Here is an 18322-nt window from a genome sequence, read left to right as displayed (position 1 = left end):
ATATACAAAAATCTATACCAATGTAAATTATTTAAGTCTACTTATTGCTTTTAGTTTGAAATTAGATCCAATAATCTACCATTTTATCTTATATCTATACCCCCCTTTTTTTTTACTGTACCCAATAATAACTTGTAAACAACTCCCCTACATGATGACAAATATCCATAACCAAGTAAAAGACCATAAACCATCCATACCCACCTCTTGGGAATGTGGCCATTGTGTTCTTAAAATTACTTCCTGTTGTCTGGGGGGGGGGGGTGATGCTTCTCGAAGGGACCCTGAAAAAAAAATAAAGCAACAGTCAAATCCTGGGAGAGTTAGCTGTGTCATGTGTTGCCAGCTTCTGAGTAACGGGAAAGTGTAGGATTTATCTGAAGTACTGGCTGGAGTAGTGCCTGAAGGTGGGTCATCTCAACTAGCCACCTTGGAATTATCCCGAGCAGTTTGCAGCCCAAAGCCAATCTTTAGGTGGTTTTTATCAGCTTAATGGCATTATCACAATCCAGGTAGAATCGTCGTTGTGGGGCCCCCTCATCTTTTTTGGAGACTTCAGAGATTGTTGTTAGAAATGTTTATCGTTAACTGTAGAAAACTGAAAAATATTTAATGTCTTATGCTGTATATTAAAGGACCATGATCTACTAAATACGCCTGGGATATCCAGACTTAATTCCTAAATAGCTCTTTAAACTCAGGCCTGAAATCACATACAGGAAGTTACATGAAGCCCAAGGTTAGAATTAGTTAGTACTTTATAATAACATTAATATCAAAGCAAAGTTTATATTTTGAGATAATACTTATACCTTAAAAAAAGCTTTAAAGAGTCAAAATAAATTTGAGGGGTATGAGATTAGTAACAATACAATAGTCTCTAGATTTTAGTTTTCTTCTGTCCCATATCAAGTGGCTCTTCAGATATGAGATAGAGACTTTGAATTTTCATTTAACAGACATGCTTGGGTTTAGAGAAGGAGAAAGCCACACTCCAACTCCAAAGCCAGCCTTAGTTTTGAATTAAGTTGGATTACATAAAGACTACATGTTTAACGTGTCTGTAGAAACCAGCAAAAGCAGACATTTTGAAAGGTTTATGAAATTCTATTCTATAGGAAGTATTCTATACCAAAGGGCTATATTACTCCTTTTCCTGCTACTTTTCTCAGATGGTTCTCCCTTCTTTTTTCAATGATTCATTTGTCCAAAGCTCTACACATTCTTCAGTTGGATGTTTTTATTTTCTTGGACAGACAAAACCAAATCCCTGTCCCTGCCTTAATTTGGTGAGTTTTCCCTCTTGTCAGGGTGAATCGCCACATTGGTTGATGAACGACCAATCAACGATCCAATCAAAAGGTCTCTCCTGTTTCAAATGGAATCCTTGTCAATTTGACAGTATCCATACTTTTCTTTTCCTGAAAAAATAAAAGTAAAACCTCTTCCCCAACATAACATTTTCCACATCTTTAAAGTATACTGGCTGGTTCAGTTCAGCGGTCTTTTCTGTTATCTAAAGTCTCTCTGCAGATGTTGTTCCCTTTTTCTTAGCATTTAAAAAGTTTAAAATCAATTAAGTATTGTGCAGCTGGGCAGTGGTGGCGCACGCCTTTAGTCCCAGCACTTATGAGGCAGAGGCAGGCGGATCTCTGTGAGTTCGAGACCAGCCTGGTCTAGTTCCAGGACAGGCTCCAAAACCACAGAGAAACCCTGTCTCGAAAAAAAAAAGTTTTGTGCAATCTGACTCTAGGGGTCATTATTACCCCTTTTGCTTATTAAGAATTTCTTTTTTAAAAAGGATTTATTATGTATACAGTGTTCTGCCTGTATTTATGCCTACATGCCAGAAGAGGGCACCAGATCTCATTCTAGGTCATTGTGAGCCACTGTATAGTTCTAGAAATAGAACTCAGGAATTCTGAGCCATCTCTCCAGCACTTAAGCATTTATTTTAAAGTGCAATTACAACTTTCTATAACTGCTTGTCCTGTAGGATTGTATGCTATACCTATAATATGTTTTATGTTGTAATATGCAAAAAAGTTTCATTTTACTAGAAGCATATGCTGGAACATTATCAGTCTTTTTCTTTTTCTTTTTTTTTTTTTGGTTTTTTCGAGACAGGGTTTCTTTGTGGTTTTGGAGCCTGTCCTGGAACTAGCTCTTGTAGACCAGGCTAATAAAGGAACTGCCTTGGCCCATTTTATTGGTTAGAGCATAGGTAGGTGGAGTAAACAGAACAGAACGCTGGGAGGAAGAGGAAGTGAGGTCAGACTCCACAGCTCTCCTCTCGGGAGCAGACGCCTCAGAGAGATGCCATGCTCCCCGCTCCAGGGAAGATGCACGCTATGAAGCTCCGACCCAGGATGGACTTAGGCTAGAATCTTCCCGGTAAGACCGGTGCTATACAGATGATAAGAAATGGGCTAGTCCAGGTGCGAGAGTTAGCCTAGAAGAGGCTAGGTAGAAATGAGCCAAGGCAGGTCCTTTATTAGCCAATGACCTTCCTCCATCACAAACTCACAGAGATCCGCCTGCCTCTGCCTCCCGAGTGCTGGGATTAAAGGCGTGCGCCACCATCGCCTGGCTCCCAGCAGGATTTTTTAAAGATTTCATATTATTTATTTTATGTATATGAGTGCTCTATCTGCATTATGCCTTTATGCCAGAAGAGGGCATCAGATTCCACTAGAGATAGTTGTGAAGATACCCTGTGATTGCTGGGAATTAAACTCAGGACCTCTGGAAGAGCAACCACTGCTCTTTAAACTGTTAAGCCATCCCTCCAGCCCACCCACCCCTCACCCCCAAGCAGGATTTTTAACTTATTCTTGAGACTCATTTTCTTGATCTCTCTCCTCTCTCCTCTTTCTCCTCTTTCGCTTTATTTTTTTTTTTTTATATTTATTTATTTATTATGTATACAATATTCTGTGTGTATGCCTGAAGGCCAGAAGAGGGTGCCAGACCTCTTTACAGGTGGTTGTGAGCCACCATGTGGTTGCTGGGAATTGAACTCAGGACCTTTGGAAGAGCAGGCAATGCTCTTAACCACTGAGCCATCTCTCCAGCCCCCTCCTCTTTCGCTTTATACTTCTCCACCTCTTCTGTCTCTCTTGTCTCTTTCTCTCATGGACATTTGCATATACATTATCAAGAGAATGTGCCTAACATGTCTCTATCAGGGGGTGTGTAAAATGTGTGTCACTGTTTGCGAGAGCTCATGGGACTTTTGTTAGTTGAAGACTATAGTGAGTGCTTAAATATACTTCCGCCCTTCCTCTCCTTCCCGAGGCTAATGAAGTACTCTGAGCCTGCCCCCATATAAGGTCCTGTCTGGGGATGTTGTTGAGTATATTGCTCCCCCACCTTCTCCGACTCCCCTTTTTCCAAGCATATTTAGAGCTCGTGGTTTCCTCCAGCTGTCAGCTGGTGACTCTTGCTGCCAAAGATCTTGGCTCCCCGCCCCCCCAGCAACAGTCAATGGGGAAGGTATTCAACTGGCTCAGAAGCATCTTTCTCTTACCCAATAAAATGTTAATCCTTTGAACCCGGTCCCTTGGCCCCTCCTCCCTGGCAAGCTCTGACCAATGAGATACTGCTTTACCACTGTCAATCTAGTATTTTAGAGACAGAGAAAAAAAATACTGTGTGGAGAGGAAAGAGGGGGAGCTAGAGTTCGTGTAGAAAAACAAATACCCATCCCACAGCACTCTCCAGAAACCCTGGCTCTCCCACCACTACCACAAAAATAGTGATTGGACAAAAGCCCAGATTTCCTCTGCTCTCACCGCAGAAGTGAGAATATCATGGCCAGGCGGGAGGGGTTTGAAGAAACTGGTCCAACCCATGTTTTGCCTCAATCTCCTTCCCTGTTCAGATGAGTCCGTATCATGAAATGCGCTAGTCCGAACTCCTCTTGAACCTTAAGAAGTACGTCCCTTGTCAATCACTGCCACCTTTTTCAAGTCACTGCTCCCTCTTTTCACCCTTACAAATAGATACATGAGAAATTTCGGTGCCTCCTTTTTTTCTCTTTTCCCTCTTTCTACTCAGGACCTCTGGAAGCGTACTCCGTGGTTTTAACCACTGAACCATCTCTCCAGCCCCTCAACTACTTCTACACCACATTGTAGTTCAAACCTACGGAGGCAATACTTAGACTGGTATTGACCAAGGTCATCTTGGCCCATATATGAAGAGGTATATTCCCTCATCTCCATTCCTAGCAAGAGCTTGTTGTGCTCAACTTCAGGGTGGGTGTTATGTGAAGCTTATATTCTGGCTGTGGGGCAGGGAGGAATACGGAAAACATTCCTGAAAGGGGTCAGGGACTGACTGCCATTGAGGACTGGATTACTCATCTTTTTGAAGGGCTAGCTCTTTCTGGTCCCCTTTCACCATATAAATCTACCTACTCTCTCAATCACAGAAGTAGTCTTTAAACTCAATCCTCTCTAAATTTATTCGTTTTTATTTCGTGGCTATCCGTGATTTGTCTGCACACATGCCTGTGCACCACACGCATGCCTAGTACCCACAGAGATCTTGTTGCGGGATATTTCGATCGCACTCTGACACTCCCAAGACTGCCCAATAAAGTTTAACTTGACTCAGGGGGTGGAGCCAGTGACCAGCTCACCAGAATTGACCACGGAGAAGCAAACAATTTGGATAGAGAAGATGCACAGAAAGGAAAAGGGCAGGGACTGGAGTTTGAGCTTCCTCTTGGTTGTGGGATGAGGGAAGAGATGCATCTCTTGCGGTGTCTCCCGCTAAAAAACAAGATCAGCTAGCTGCTATTCAGCCTCTCTGAGCTAGCAGGTTGTACCCCAGCCTTTGACTCCTGAGTCTTATTGATAAATATAATGATAAAGATTTAATTTAAACCTACATATCACAGCTGCAGCATAACCGGGGCCTAGGGACTGGAAGCCTCACCAATCTGCCCCTGAGTGGCCAGCCGGTGGCTGACTGAGGGGCCGTGGGGCTGTAGGTGATCATTAGAATACAGTAGATTCGTGTGCAGTCACTGAGCTGGCAGAGAAACATCAATACCCGAAGAAAGTATTGGATTCCATAAAACTGGAGTTGTAGATTGTTGTGAGCTGCCATGTGGGTGCTGGGACTCAAACCCGGTTCCTCTGGAAGACCAGCTAGTGGTCTTAAATGCTGAACCATCTCTCTAGCCTTCAATACATCTTTGGGAAAAAAATAAATTTCTCTTCCTCTTCCTGCCGCCCCCCTCCCTCGTGACAGGGTTTCTCTGTGTTGTCCTGAAACACTCTCTGTAGACCAGGCTGGTCACTAACTCATCAATCCTCCTGCCTCTGCCTCCTGTGTGCTGTGATTAAAGGCGTGTACCACCACCACCCAATGCTCCTCCTCCTCTTTTGAGACAAGGTTTTGTGTAGCCAGGCTGGCCTTAAATTTACTGTGATGTAGCAGCAGAGGCTGGCCTTGAAGTCCCGATCCTCACGTTTCCACCTTCCAAGGAGAAAAGTTCTTTGTGTCAGCCTAGTGAGCAAAGTAGTTTCTTAAAAATAACTTTTGTGAAAGTGATTTACAAAGTAAATTGCCAAGTGCCCTAAGGAAATATGAGAAGGGCTATCATAGTGATCTACCTTCAAAAACCCAACCAGGGCTCCTCCTTCCTGAGCCCTGAGGGTGCTCAGGTTCCAGGCTCAACCTCTGCAAAGTCCATTTGGCCCTTATCTTATAGTTCCTTGTACTATCCCTTTGTTTCTGTTTGTGCATAGGCAATGCACAACCTCCTCCCAGGAGGCAACGTGAGCTCTTTAAGGACACGGTCATATATCATTTGTGTTTTTATTTTACCTTCGCTTGAACAGAGCTCGGCTTGTACCAGGAGTGCATAGTATTAAGGTCCATAAGCATATGGTCCAATTTTACCGGATAGACAAAGCAACTGCAGATCACCTTAGTTTTATCCCACTCTCCTGTCTCTGCCTTTTCCTGCCTGGTTGGTAGCAGGACCCTAAGACACACCAGAGAACAAGAACAGCAGGGGGAGCCATGCTTGCTAGAGAGAGGAGTGAGGCCATCCCTTCCTGGCCTGCAGCAGAGTGAGCAGGCAGGCACTGTGCTGGGTGGTATAAAGAACAGGGCACCGCGTGAAGCTGTCTCATACAGAACCTGATCAGCAAAGCCTCGCTCTGTAGCTGGCTTTTTTGGACAACCAGCCCCCAAATCATGACATGGAGACTTACTATTAATTATGAATGCTCGGCCTTAGCTTAGGCTTGATTTTAGCTAGTTTTTTTTTTAAACTTAAATTAACCCACTTCTATTAATCTACGTGGTTCCCTGAGGCTCGTTTCCTCATCTACATACTGTCCTTTTTGCTTTCCTGTTTCTTCCATGTCTGGCTGGCTGGGCACCCAGCTGGCTGGTCCCTTTTCTATCTGCCCGCCAGCCTTGCCTATCCCTTCTCTGCCTCGCTATTAACCACTCAGTTTTTTATTAGTTCAATCAGGTGCTTTAGGCAGACAAGGTAAAACAGAACACACCTTTTCATAGTTAAACAAACGCAGCATAAACCAAAGCAACACATCTTTACATAGTTAAGCTAATACTCCACAGCATAGCTCCACTGAAGAGAGCGCACGCACAAACACCGGCAACCTCTGGGCCTGCCTCTCAACCTCAGAGGCCCTGCCTTGCACCTCAAAGTCCTGTCTGGCAGTTCCCACTGAAGGTGGTATGGCAGAGCAAGATGCCTTTGGTTTCTCCGTGGTCCAACCTCACCTCGGGGTCTTCTCTTCCTACAGCTCCTTCCCACCTCAACATCCAGTCCCTTTCCCAATCCCTAGCAGGTCTGCATTTGCCACTTAACATTCAAAACTCTCCACCACGGAGGGCCGTTCGTGCTGCTGGACTTTGGGGACCAGTTTCTGGGGCCTGCTGGGAACAGGACTTCTAAAGGACAGTATGTCTGGAAGGCTGTGGTGCAAGGCCACTTTTGCTGGCTATAAGCGAGGTCTCCGGAACCAGAGAGAGCACACAGCTCTCCTTAAAATTGAAGGCGTTTATGCCCGAGATGAAACGGAATTCTACTTGGGCAAGAGATGCGCTTATGTGTATGAAGCAAAGAACAACACAGTGACACCTGGAGGCAAACCAAACAAAACCAGAGTGATCTGGGGGAAAGTAACTCGGGGCCGTGGAAACAGTGGCATGGTCCGTGCCAAATTCCAAAGCAACCTTCCTGCAAAAGCCATTGGACACAGAATCCGTGTGATGCTGTACCCATCCCGGATTTAAACCAATGAAAAGTAAATAAATAAAAGTGAAAAAAAAAACCTCTCCCCTACGCCTTTGCCCACCTGTCCCATCTATAACACACCCAAGACTGACTAGGTTATTCCTCTTGTTCCTCAAGGGAAGGAGATCCATTTCCGCTTAGTGCTGCTCCTCACATTCTGCACCACTGAACAGATGGCTCCTCTCTCATTAGATCCATCTACATTTTTTTTCTTTTGCTTTGCTGTTTATTTCTTACCAGACCACATCCTGTTCCTCTCATTGAATTCCATTCTAACCTCACATCTTCCAAGAAGTCTATTGGGCTTACGTTGATTGATGGTGGAGTCACTGTCCGAGTCAGTCATCACAAAGGTCACTTCTCATGTTACAACACCCTTTACTGCTCGAAAATCCTTGAGCACAGAGCTATGGGAGCAGTTACCATGGGCCCCATTCCGTATGCTTGTAATCCAAAGTTGTGTATCAGTGACTTGCCCAACGTCACCCAGGTAATAAGGTGCTGAACCCTAGCTCAAGCTCAGATCCGTCAGCTCTGGAGTGCCAGGATGCTACTGCAACATCCTTCTCCATCCCTTGACACCATCACTCTTACAACTACACTCTTTTTCTTTCTTTCTATTTATTTATTTATTTTTGGGTTTTTCGATACAGGGTTTCTCTGTGGTTTTGGAGCCTGCCCTGGAACTAGCTCTTGTAGACCAGGCTGGTCTCGAACTCACAGAGATCCACCTGCCTCTGCCTCCCAAGTGCTGGGATTAAAGGCGTGCGCCACCACCACCTGGCTACAACTATACTCTTGTTTGTGTTGAGGGAGTTGGGTTTTTGGTTTCTGTATCTTCATGTCCTTGTTGGCTATATTGCCAAGTGTTCATTACATCTGCTTCAGGTGATTATGTGCCCACGGAAGTGATGGACAGAACAGCCTTTTCTGACAATGTCTCCCAATCTTAGAGTACGGACAGCTACGGGATCTGAGCCTGGGGATAAAGAATGGCATAAGTGACATGGACGCTTGTCGGCTTTAAGTGCAGGGCAGACCCTCCATGGAGGAGTGTGGACAGATGAGAATAAGAGCAGTCGCCACTTGCTGAGTATCCGTGGAGGGTGAGGCATTATGCTAGTTCTTTATTTACATTATTTAACCCTTACAACAAGTTTCTAAGGGAGGTATTATTGTTATTGGCAAACAAGAAAACAAATGCTCAAAGATGTGGGGCCAAGGTGCAACCCACATTTGTCTGACCCCCAAAGGGGCATATAAATAGGAGACTTCAATCTGTACATTTAAAAATATGATAATCCCTCACTCCCTGAAGACCAATCCTACCTTTGGCTCTCCCTTTCCCAGCCAAAAAAAGCCAGGGAGAGGAAAGCAGGACAGGTTGTACCTCATACAAAAACACACGCGTGCACGCGCACACACACACACACACACACAGACACACATACACCACTTATATTTGTTACCACCACCCTGATTTCATAGCTAGGGTGGGGGCTGTAAGGGGTGAGTTTCTCCAAGACCCTAGTCCCCTTCCCTGGTGCTAAATAAAAGCGAATAAATACTAAATAAATACAACTGGAATCCAGGACCCATCCTGCCTTCCCCTCTCCCTCCTGTGACCTGCAGGGCAGAGGGGGCAGTTTAGATAGGGGGCGTCTCCTAGCCCCTTTCCATTCACCTACACATCGCTGCCTCCCAGGGCAGGAAGCTAGGGCAGGGCCAGCCTGCAGTTTAGGGCAGAGAGGCAGGGCAGGTTTCGCCCTCTACAGCACTTCCCTGCTGTGTTTTAGCATGAGGCAGCTGCAGAACCCCCTCATTCTCCCAGATGAGTCCGAGGCCCCGGCACCCCAAAAGGGCAGCCGGGAGAGTGAGGTTATTTCCTGCCGGCCCAGGGACGCTTCCGAATGATCTCCAGAATCTGTGCCCGGCGATGCAGCCAGTCTTGGGGAGGAGGGCGTGGTGTTGAAGGAACTGGTCGCGGAACGAAGAAGCTGTACCGCAGACGTGCGTTCTGTGGGTTGCCGGCCACCAGGACTTGCAGCGTCAAGGGTTGGGCCAGAGGCCCATGTCCAGACAGTGTCTCTGAGGCTGCCGTGGCTCCGCTATAGCGCAGACTGACTGCCCCAGGAAGTGTCACATCCGTGGGGGAGGGCATCAGCGTGTATTCACCATTGAGGGCGTAGGAACCATCTGGAAGCTTCAGGGCCAGGTAGATGCTCCTGGGGCCAGAACCCCCTTGCTGCCGTACAAGAATATGGGTGGCCCCGGCGGGGATAGTGACCACATCACTGTATCCGTACCTGTGAGGAAAAAGTACGTGAAGAACTCCGCATCTCTCGAATCCCTTCAGCTTGCCCTGTGTTTGCCTGAGTGTGTGTGTGTGTGTGTGTGTGTGTGTGTGTGTGTGTGTGTGTGTTTGCCTCTTCAGGCTTACACGAGACACGTATCCGCCTGAGAACAGAACTACCAGCAAGTGTGTCTTCTTCACTGGACACTTCCTATTGCTGCTTTTTATTCCAGTGTCTTTCCAGTCCCGGCCTCCTTGGGGCCCGTCCAGTTCCTACTCTTAGCTCTGAGGTCACCACCCCAGGCCTTCCCTGGTGCCCTCAAAGGCTCTTACGGCATCCTGTGTCCCCTCTGTCCACCGTGTGGAACCCTGCATTGTAATGTCTGCTCGTCTCCCGCTTTAGCATTTAGTCCCAAGCCCATCACAGCAACCAGGAAAATAGAGGGGAAACAGAAATGGTGAAAAGACCTGAATTTTCTGAAGGAGCCCGACTGCTTGCTGCAGCTAGAACCATTCCCGCCGCAGACCATGCACTTGTCAAACTTCTTTTTGGAGCCAATAATCCGGTCACAGCCAGCATGGATACAGCGCCCCTGGACACAGACTGAGGAGCTGTCTGGGGAACACGGAGTTCCGTCTGCCACCTGAGGAGTAGAGGAGGGACATGGCTAAGGGTTCTTGCTAAGTCGGCAGGGGTTTGTAAGCTAAACATCTGGGAAGTGGTATCAGAAAAAAAAATGGGTAAGGAATGGGGTGTAGTGGGGCTTTACCTATATGGAATTTTTTTTTTCTTTCTTTCTTTTTTGAGACAGGATTTCTCTGTAGCTTTGGAGCCTGTCCTGGAACTAACTCTTGTAGACCAGGCTGGCCTTGAACTCACAGAGATCCGCCCGCCTCTGCCTCCCCAGTGCTGGGATTAAAGGTGTGTGCCATCACCACCCAGCCTCTACAGGATTATAATGATAATAGTGATATGATCATTTTCCCAGCATTGCCTATGAAACAGGTGATGTGCAAAATGCTTTGTAAACAAAATCTAGGTCCCACAATTACTACATGAGATTTCTAAGGGTGAAATTATGAGGTTTAGAAAGATCACAAACCGAGAAGGCAAGGGTTTTTAGTCCCAGCAACAAAAACTTAATGGAATGGCCTCCAGATGGACACTAGAGGGCAGCAAACCTGTAGGAATTTTCTATAGACTACTGGGGAAGGGAGGGGTCCAAAGCTGGTAAGCAGGGCACGCTTTGCCTTGAACCAGCCACTCTGTATTACAGAGGGAGTGTCCAGATGTCAGTGATTTCTGGGAGGTCTGTCCATTGAGGACTGGCTGTCCAAGAGTCAATTCTTTGAGAGAGGACACCATGGGCAGGAGAGTTGAGGACCTCCCCAAAAGGCCACAGGCTTCCCTTCTCACCAAATGGGGCACAAAAGGATGGACAAAGAGGGAAGAAACAGATACAAGTTAGAGCAGCTTTCCCGGCCACATATCCAGAGTTAGGCATTTGTTTCCCTAATACTGGGCGTGGACAGACAAGACAGTGAATCTGTAGGCAGACTGACGTGGTGTGATGCACTCCAGCAATGGTCTGGAGGGGACCCCCCGCCCAGAGATACCACTGGGATGCGTGTAAGCCCTGTCTGGGCCTAAGGGTTTCTGGTCCTCACCCGTGGCTCCAGTACATAGTAGTAACCCAGTGCCCGGGCCTGACAGGTGAGTTTGCACTGGTCTCGTGGGGCTACACCTGTGTAGCGTGGGACCCAGTCCATGGGCCCTGGGAAGCTCTTGAAGAGGTCCGTCCTGTGGTTGTAGGCAGCACACTGCTCCTCACGGAAGGTCAATGCTATAGGGATAAAATGGGCAGACTGAGCCTCTCTCTCCTCCCACTAGCCCACACAGCCTTCCACCTAGCCTCTCAGAACTTTAGCTGGCATGACATCTCTCTCCCTCACAGACTGCCAGGGTCAGTTCTCGAAAGATAAAGAAACTCCCCGGCCCCAGGCAGCAGAGTCAATCAGCTTAGTTCAGCACTCTAGGGACAGCACCTTTTCTCTAGCATCCCCTCCCAGGGCTCGCAGCCTTCCCAGCTCTCACCTGAGCCGCTTGGGCAGTTCTCAGTGTTGCAGGAGCGGAAGCGGGTACGGCGACCCTCGCAGTACTTGCCACCATTCCGGGGGACGGGCCTTGTGCAGTCCCGGGAGGAGAACTGGACACCACCCCCACAGCTCCTAGAGCAGTCACCCCATGGTCCCCAGGGACCCCAGCCCCCAGCCTGTGGAATCTGCAGAGGCACAGAACGGAAGTGGGATAAGTACACTCTCCTAGGTTTAGAACCAGTCTCCTCCCTGAAGGCCTTTCACCCAAGCCATGCCCTAAGCTCTCACATCGAAGTCCTTGAGCTGGTCCACGTGAAGACAGCGGCCGCCCATGCAGGCCTGTGCGGATCCGCAGGGAGTACCGTCAGCCCAGGGTGAATGCTTAGTCTGGCACATAGCATGGCCGTTGAGGTGGCCCGAGCACCAGAGGGCAGCACAGGGTGGGGGCAGCTGTGGACAATGGCGTGAGTCAGGCCCAAAGGTCAGTTGGCACTGGCGGTCGGCATCGTAGTCCTTGCCAGGAAAAGTCACTGGCAGATGCAGGGGAGCCTCTGGCTTGTCTAAGAGACAGTGTCCTGGAAGGGGGTTAAGGTAAAAGTTAGCAAGAGACTGAGGTGGGCACTAAGGATTGCCAACTGAAAGCCTGGGCTCCCTGGTGGCTAAGGTACCCTCAGCTACACCATATTGGATACTTATTATGTGATCAGTACTGGTAAAGCCTTGAATCCACATGACCTCATTTACTAACCACACCACTGTGAGATACTGGCTGTTAGTATAACTAACTGCAAACCCAGAGAAGCCAAGTAACTTAACCCACATGTCTGCTGTAACAAAGAGCTCGGTCAGCACAGGAGCCAAAGCGCTTCCGCCTGATCTTACTCACCATAGAATTTATTATTGTTTTTAGTATTTGGGCTTTGAAAACTTTTTTTCTTATCATATTCACTTATTCGTCTGCACAAGCCACAGCACATGTATGGAGGTCAGAGGACAACTTGCAGAGGTCGTCAGGTCATTGGGCTTGGCAGCAATCACCTCAACCTGCTGAGCCATCTTGCTGACCCCATTTGGAGTCTTGGGGGCAGAGATTCATTCACTCCACAGCATCACATAGCTTGGAACTCACTATTACATAACCGAAGCTTGCCTGGAAGTTATGTGGCAATTTTTCTGCCTTAGTTTCCCCAATACTAAGTTTATAGGCATATGTTACGTTGCTTAGTTCTGCTATACATTTTTTTTTATAGATATGGTCTCTATACAGTCCTGGCTGTCCTGAAATTCACTACATAGACCAGGTTGGTCTCAAACTCACAGAGATCCATCTGCCTCTCAGTGCTGGGATTAATGGTATGTGCCACCATGCCCATCTACAGAATTTTTGAGAATGCCTCTAGTCAGTAACTTTGGGGAGCTGGAGAGCTGGCTCCACAGTTAAGAGCACTTGGAGAGGTCTGGAGTTCGGTTCCCAGCACCTGCATCAAGTAACTCACAAACTGCCTCCAGTTCCAGGGGGTCCAACACCCTTTTTCTGGCCTCCATGGGCACCTTCAAGCATGTATGCATACACATATGAGCACATAAATAAAAAATAAAATAAATTTTGGAGAAAGTCATTCTGCTGTCTCGTACACTTTATCGAATGATTTATAGCCAATCCATTTCAACACTGGACAGTGCTAGTCCTTAAAAGGTCAATTCTTCTCCTTTTTTTTTTTGGATAGGGTTATTTTGTATAGCTCTGGCATTCCTGGAACTTGCTCTGTAGACCGGGCTGGCCTCCTACTCAGAGACCCTCCTGCCTCTGCCTCCCAAGTGCTAGGATTAAAGGTGTGCCACCACTTCCCAGCCTAAAGGTCAATTCTAATTGTATGGAGCCAGTATTTGCCTCCCTTACCTGTGCTATTTGTTTTCATAGGGAGTGGGAACCATACAAAGATAGCAGCATTTCTGACCCCATCACGTACAGCAGAGGCAGCACACACAGAGGAGTCAACAGGGCTCACAGAGAATGTTCCAGAAAGTAGAGCCCAGTGGGAGAGGGCAGGAATCGAGTCTTATTCTGAGAAAGATGCCGCCTGCTTACCATAGCCATTGTCCAGGAAGTCAGTGATGAAGCGGGCACTGCATGGGGACCAAGGCTCTTCAGGATCCACGTGAGCCATAACTGGAGCCATGACGTGGCGAGTGGAGCCCCCCTGCCCGTTCAGATTAACACATGGCTTGGAGTTATCATGGAGCATGTTGAAGACATGGCCTGTAAGAGAAGAGATCCTGTTAGCGTCCAAGGGTTCCATCCTGTGTCCTCGGGGGGTGGGGGTGGGGGTGGGGGTGGTCCATCATAAGCTTGGTTGCAGCTGCTGCTGATCAGATCCACCTCCCCTCCCCCATCTCAAATCTCCTTATAGTTCTCTGAAGGTTCCATGTGTAGCCCCTATTGCTCTGTCTTCTCTCCCCAGAGGAAAGGCCTCTTCTGCTTGTTGTCCACTGTAGCTAACACTCCCAATCCTCAGTCCCCATTCCCTTACTCTCTCTCCTTCTGAACATGTAATTCATGTACATATATACAGTTCAAAGTCGTTCCTACCTGCTACTTTTTTTTAATAGAAAAAAAAAATCTATGTTTGTCTGTACCCAGAACAGAGAAGGAGATTGAACTTGGACCTAGGCCTGGGGAGGAAGAGGAGGAGGAGGAGGAGAATACCTTGGTACCCCCATTTTTACTCTAGTGAGCACCTTAGCTCCTTTAGCATCCCTAGTACCCTTCAGTTCCACTTCAGGGGCCACACTGTCCCAGTGCTCCCTTACCCAGTTCGTGAGCAGCAGTGAAGGCCGACTGGAGTCCGTCGTCCTCCACAATAGCACAGCTCCGAGCCGGATCACACACTGTGCCCACATCAGCCATACCCAGAGTGTCACAAGTAGAGACGCCACACAGGTCCTGTGGAGGAGGAGCACAGAAGACGCTTGGGGCTGATACCCAGATTAGTGAGGACCCAGCATGGTCAGGGCCCGGATGGTCCCCCCACGGCAGGATGACTGGGGTCAGGTACATGTTGTACGACTTTAGGGACGCCCTTTCCATCAGGTTTGTGTATGGGCAGTGTCTCTTCGTGTTGTGGTTCTTTGGGTATGGTGCTGCCTGGGAGCCTTACCTGACGGGTGAACAGAATGGCTGTGTCAAAGTGGTCAGGATCTGAGTCGTCAGGGGTGTTGAGGCCCCGCTGCCAGGTGCAGAAGCTGCGTAGGGTCTGGGCTGCACTCGGCCCCACTTGGGGCCCTTCCTGGCCTGACCCCAGGATCACTAGCCGAGTCACCACCAAGCTGACAGGGTTTCGGATGCTTGGGTGCTTAAAGGCCTTGGCTGCTGCAGCCATAACTGTTAGCAGGTAGCGCTTTAACCCTGTACCATGGAATGCTGCCATCTTGTCATCGGCCACCACCAGTGTCTCCACGAATCTACTCAGAGAAGCAAAGCGCTGAAGAGAGGGGAAAAAAAGAAAAAAGAAAAAAAATGAGAGGAGGGTCCTGAAACAGCCGCCCAGGCCCATGGATCCCTTCTCCTCTCCCTCTCTTCCTGGGTCTAGAACTCAGCAGAGTCAGCTGGCCCTCACACGCCTCACAGGATTCCTGAAGTGACTGGTTTGGACCCTCCCCCTAACCCCAAAGCGCAGGGCTTTTGTGGTAATGTTGAAGAATCAGCTGTTGTTCTGAAAGAGGAGAAGGCTTTGCCACGTTTCAGGGCTGAGTGGGCCCCAGAGGTGAAAAGCAGCTGGGACTGCTTTGGGGAGGGGCACTGGGGTCCCTGAGTGTGGCAGGGGTTGTCGGAGCAGAGCTAGAGAGAGGGCTGGGCTGTGACAACGACCGACGTGTCTGCCCTATGTAGTTGGAGGAACAATTCAGTCAGCAGCTAGGGCCACGGCCAGATCTCAGCGTGGCGGGTGTGGAAGGAGCGTCTGGTCTGGATTAAAGCTAGAGAAGGGGTGGGAGAGAAAAAAAGGGGGAGACCCAGGAGTGGGAGGGAGGAAAGGATGGCGCCTCCCGCAGCCTAGCAGCCAGCCCACAGTGTGGGAAGAGGATTGACCCAGAGGTATGGATGCTTCCCCTCGCCTGGCCTATTTCGCCATTTGCCAGAACAATTTTAAAGGCAACGTCAGAAGCCAAAAAAACCCAACCCCATCAGGCCTCAAACTTCACTTCTCTAGCTGGGGGTGGGGGTAAAAATCACTGGGGCAGAGAAAAGAGCCTAGGCCAACAGGCTGTTAGGAGAGCTTTACTGCTGGGAACTGTGTCAGCAGGAGACTCCACGGCCAGGAAGGGGCGGGGTGTGGTGGGGAGGTCATTACAGCCCAGAGAATCTGTGTTACCTCGGGGAATCCTCAGAGCAAAGCAAATGGCTAAGGCAGGGAGAAGCCAACACTTTTCAAAGTAAGGGTAGTGGAGATAGGAAAGGCAGAGAGGAGAAAGGCTGAAAAGCCAGAAGTGGAAGTGGGAGGAGAGAGGGTGAATAGGGGTCAGTAGGACAGGCTTGGCGGGAGGATAATACAGGACAAAAACTCCACGGTTGCCTACCTTGGTTCTTCGGGGAGTGGGATTGGGGCTCCCAGAAGGAGCCTTGACGTTGCACATGGGACCTTGGCTGCTGTCAGGACTCTTCCGGCGTAGGATGTGGGCCCCTGGTCCCCCAGCAGAGTTAAGGGAGCCTCCCTCCAGAGGCTGGAGGTGGAGTTCAGCCCCTCGGTACTGCAACACCCCTAGTAGGGCTCCCCCATCCCAGTGCAGAGATGCCACCGACTCCGGATCTCCATTGATGGTACCAGTCAGGTAGGTACCTGGCTCTGCCCCACCCAGCATCTCAGGTGCCTGGCCCAGGTACTGCACTGTCAGCCCCTCTACCTGGACCCCAGGGTCCTGCTCTAATTCTAGTAGTAGCACCTCCCCAAAGGCTGGCAAGCGGTACAGCAGCCTGGCAGGGGTACCTGAGCCAGGCAAGATGCTGCCATTGAGCTTCTCTGGAAACACGATTTCCTCCTCCCGAGGGAGGGGGCTGGCTGCCCAGGCTAAGGGCAAGAGGGAGGCCAGCAGCAGCACCAGCGACCGCCTCCACTCCAGACCAGAGAAAGGCACTGTGTGAAGCTGCAAGCGGAGTTGGGTTCTTCGCAGCCAGTGCCCAGTCAAGCCCCTCCCGGGATGCAAGCCCATCTGGGACATGGTACCCGTGCTGCAGCTGGGATGGATTGAGGCCATTGGAGGCATCAAATCCTCCCCACCCTAACTATGGAAAACTCCTCTTTAAAGCCGGAGGGGCTCGGATTTGTGCCAAAATCTGAGGCGAAGTTTTTAGAGGGGCTAGGGACGTTCAGAGAAGATGAAGAAAACAGTCCCTGGGCTCAAGAAATGCGCCTAAGGACCTCTCTCCTCCAAAACTTCCTCCTGTGCCCTTCTCTCCTGGGTCTTTGTCTCTCCCTGTCTGTGTCTTCTTCAGCTTCTCTGGCTTCTCCCTCTGCCCAGTCGTGGCTTTCCCTCAGTGCCTGCTCTGTCTCTGCCTCCCTTTGCTGTCTCTTTGTCTCTGTCTCTCTTCTCATCAGTCTCTTTCCTTTCTGTGTATCAGTGGGTCTCCCCCCGGGTTCTCCCCAGTCTCTCTCCCCGCCAGCTCTTTTAAGCATCCCGAGCCTCCCTCTGTGTGTGATTGGCTGATCTGTAAGCCACTCAGCCAGAAGCTCAGTCAGTGGGACTCGGACGCATGTATCATCACTTCCCAAAGACCTTAGTTGTTTCTTTTCTTTTCCTTTTTTTTCTTTCCCTTAAAAAGAAAGGAAAAAAAAAAAGAGGGACTTGCCCAGGGGAAGGGAATCTCTAGCAACCAGATGCATTATGGGCACGGAGCCAGCTGATGACACATCCTTTTCCCAAATCCCACCAGCAGCCCTCAGCTGTCTCTTTCCCTTTTTGGTGGGACAGAGCCCCAAGGGAAGCAGGGACTCGGGGAAAGGGCCTGGCGAACACACACAGATGAGATTCTGTCCTGGGAGAATTCATGTCCCTATTGTCCAGCCTGGAATAGCCTAGACGCCCTCACATGTCATTTTTGCTGCCCTCTACCCCAGAGGTTGATTTCAAGCTGTTTGGGTTTAAATGAAAGTGGCAAACAGGTAAAGAAGTATTAAGAGAGAAGAGAAGATGGGACCAAATGGAAGAGGCAGTAGAGACAGGAAAGCAGGAGACAGCAGTCAGGACCTTTCTGTTGGGATGAAAATAAACAGATGGCAAAGGAGGAGTCATGTCAACTACTTTTCTTTTTAGAGGAGGAAGATCCAGAGTCTATCTTTTCTGCTCGCTCTCTTTCTCTCCCCCCCTCTCCTATGCCTTCCTGAGTTACCCCTACCCTATCCAAAGCATGGAACAGTCATTCCACCCTAGGCCTCCTCCTCCCCGACTTCCTGACTGCCCATTCCCCTGGCTCAGCTCCCAGTAGCTTCCCCCAGGCTCTTGGCTCTGTTCCTACCTACTCCCAACTACCCCAAACCCTCCCCCTTCCTCAAGTCAGCCAGCCTCTCACCTAGACAAGACCTGCTCTCTTGGGAATCCAGATTACTCAAAGTCAATCCCTGCTCCCCCCACCCCCACATTTCAAATCCAAT

The 18322-nt window shown here is 49.0% G+C and overlaps 2 protein-coding genes across 2 annotated transcripts; one reads left to right on the top strand and one right to left on the bottom strand.

The window, feature by feature from the left end:
* Window positions 1-6885: 6885 nt before the first annotated feature.
* Window positions 6886-7310, top strand: LOC142858977 (large ribosomal subunit protein eL33-like). The gene has a single exon (XM_075989091.1). The coding sequence runs from the start codon at window positions 6955-6957 to the stop codon at window positions 7285-7287; it is 333 nt and encodes a 110-aa protein (XP_075845206.1). The 5' UTR covers window positions 6886-6954; the 3' UTR covers window positions 7288-7310.
* Window positions 7311-7652: 342 nt separating this feature from the next.
* Adamts4 (ADAM metallopeptidase with thrombospondin type 1 motif 4) lies at window positions 7653-17323 on the bottom strand. Its single transcript, XM_075989090.1, has 9 exons — window positions 16254-17323; window positions 14837-15160; window positions 14490-14622; window positions 13768-13938; window positions 11967-12253; window positions 11677-11863; window positions 11250-11425; window positions 10050-10225; window positions 7653-9594 (listed from the first exon to the last, which is right to left on the bottom strand). The coding sequence occupies exons 1-9, from the start codon at window positions 16935-16937 to the stop codon at window positions 9168-9170; spliced, it is 2565 nt and encodes an 854-aa protein (XP_075845205.1). The 5' UTR covers window positions 16938-17323; the 3' UTR covers window positions 7653-9167.
* Window positions 17324-18322: the final 999 nt, after the last annotated feature.

Source organism: Microtus pennsylvanicus, chromosome 10, assembly GCF_037038515.1.
Source record: "Microtus pennsylvanicus isolate mMicPen1 chromosome 10, mMicPen1.hap1, whole genome shotgun sequence".
Lineage (NCBI taxonomy): Eukaryota > Metazoa > Chordata > Mammalia > Rodentia > Cricetidae > Microtus > Microtus pennsylvanicus.
The sequence above is the reverse complement of the archived record's forward strand: the minus strand, read 5'-3'. Positions and strand labels throughout refer to the sequence as shown.

Bases quoted from the DNA above. Each gene is read 5' to 3' on its own strand.
- LOC142858977 (XM_075989091.1), top strand. From the start codon at position 6,955: ATGTCTGGAAGGCTGTGGTGCAAGGCCACTTTTGCTGGCTATAAGCGA.
- Adamts4 (XM_075989090.1), bottom strand. From the start codon at position 16,937: ATGCCTCCAATGGCCTCAATCCATCCCAGCTGCAGCACGGGTACCATG. The intron at 12,254-13,767 runs GTAAGCAGGCGG...ACCCCCTTCCAG, and splicing joins CTTCCTGGACAATGGCTATG to GACACTGTCTCTTAGACAAG. The intron at 11,426-11,676 runs GTGAGAGCTGGG...TTATCCCTATAG, and splicing joins GAACTGCCCAAGCGGCTCAG to CATTGACCTTCCGTGAGGAG.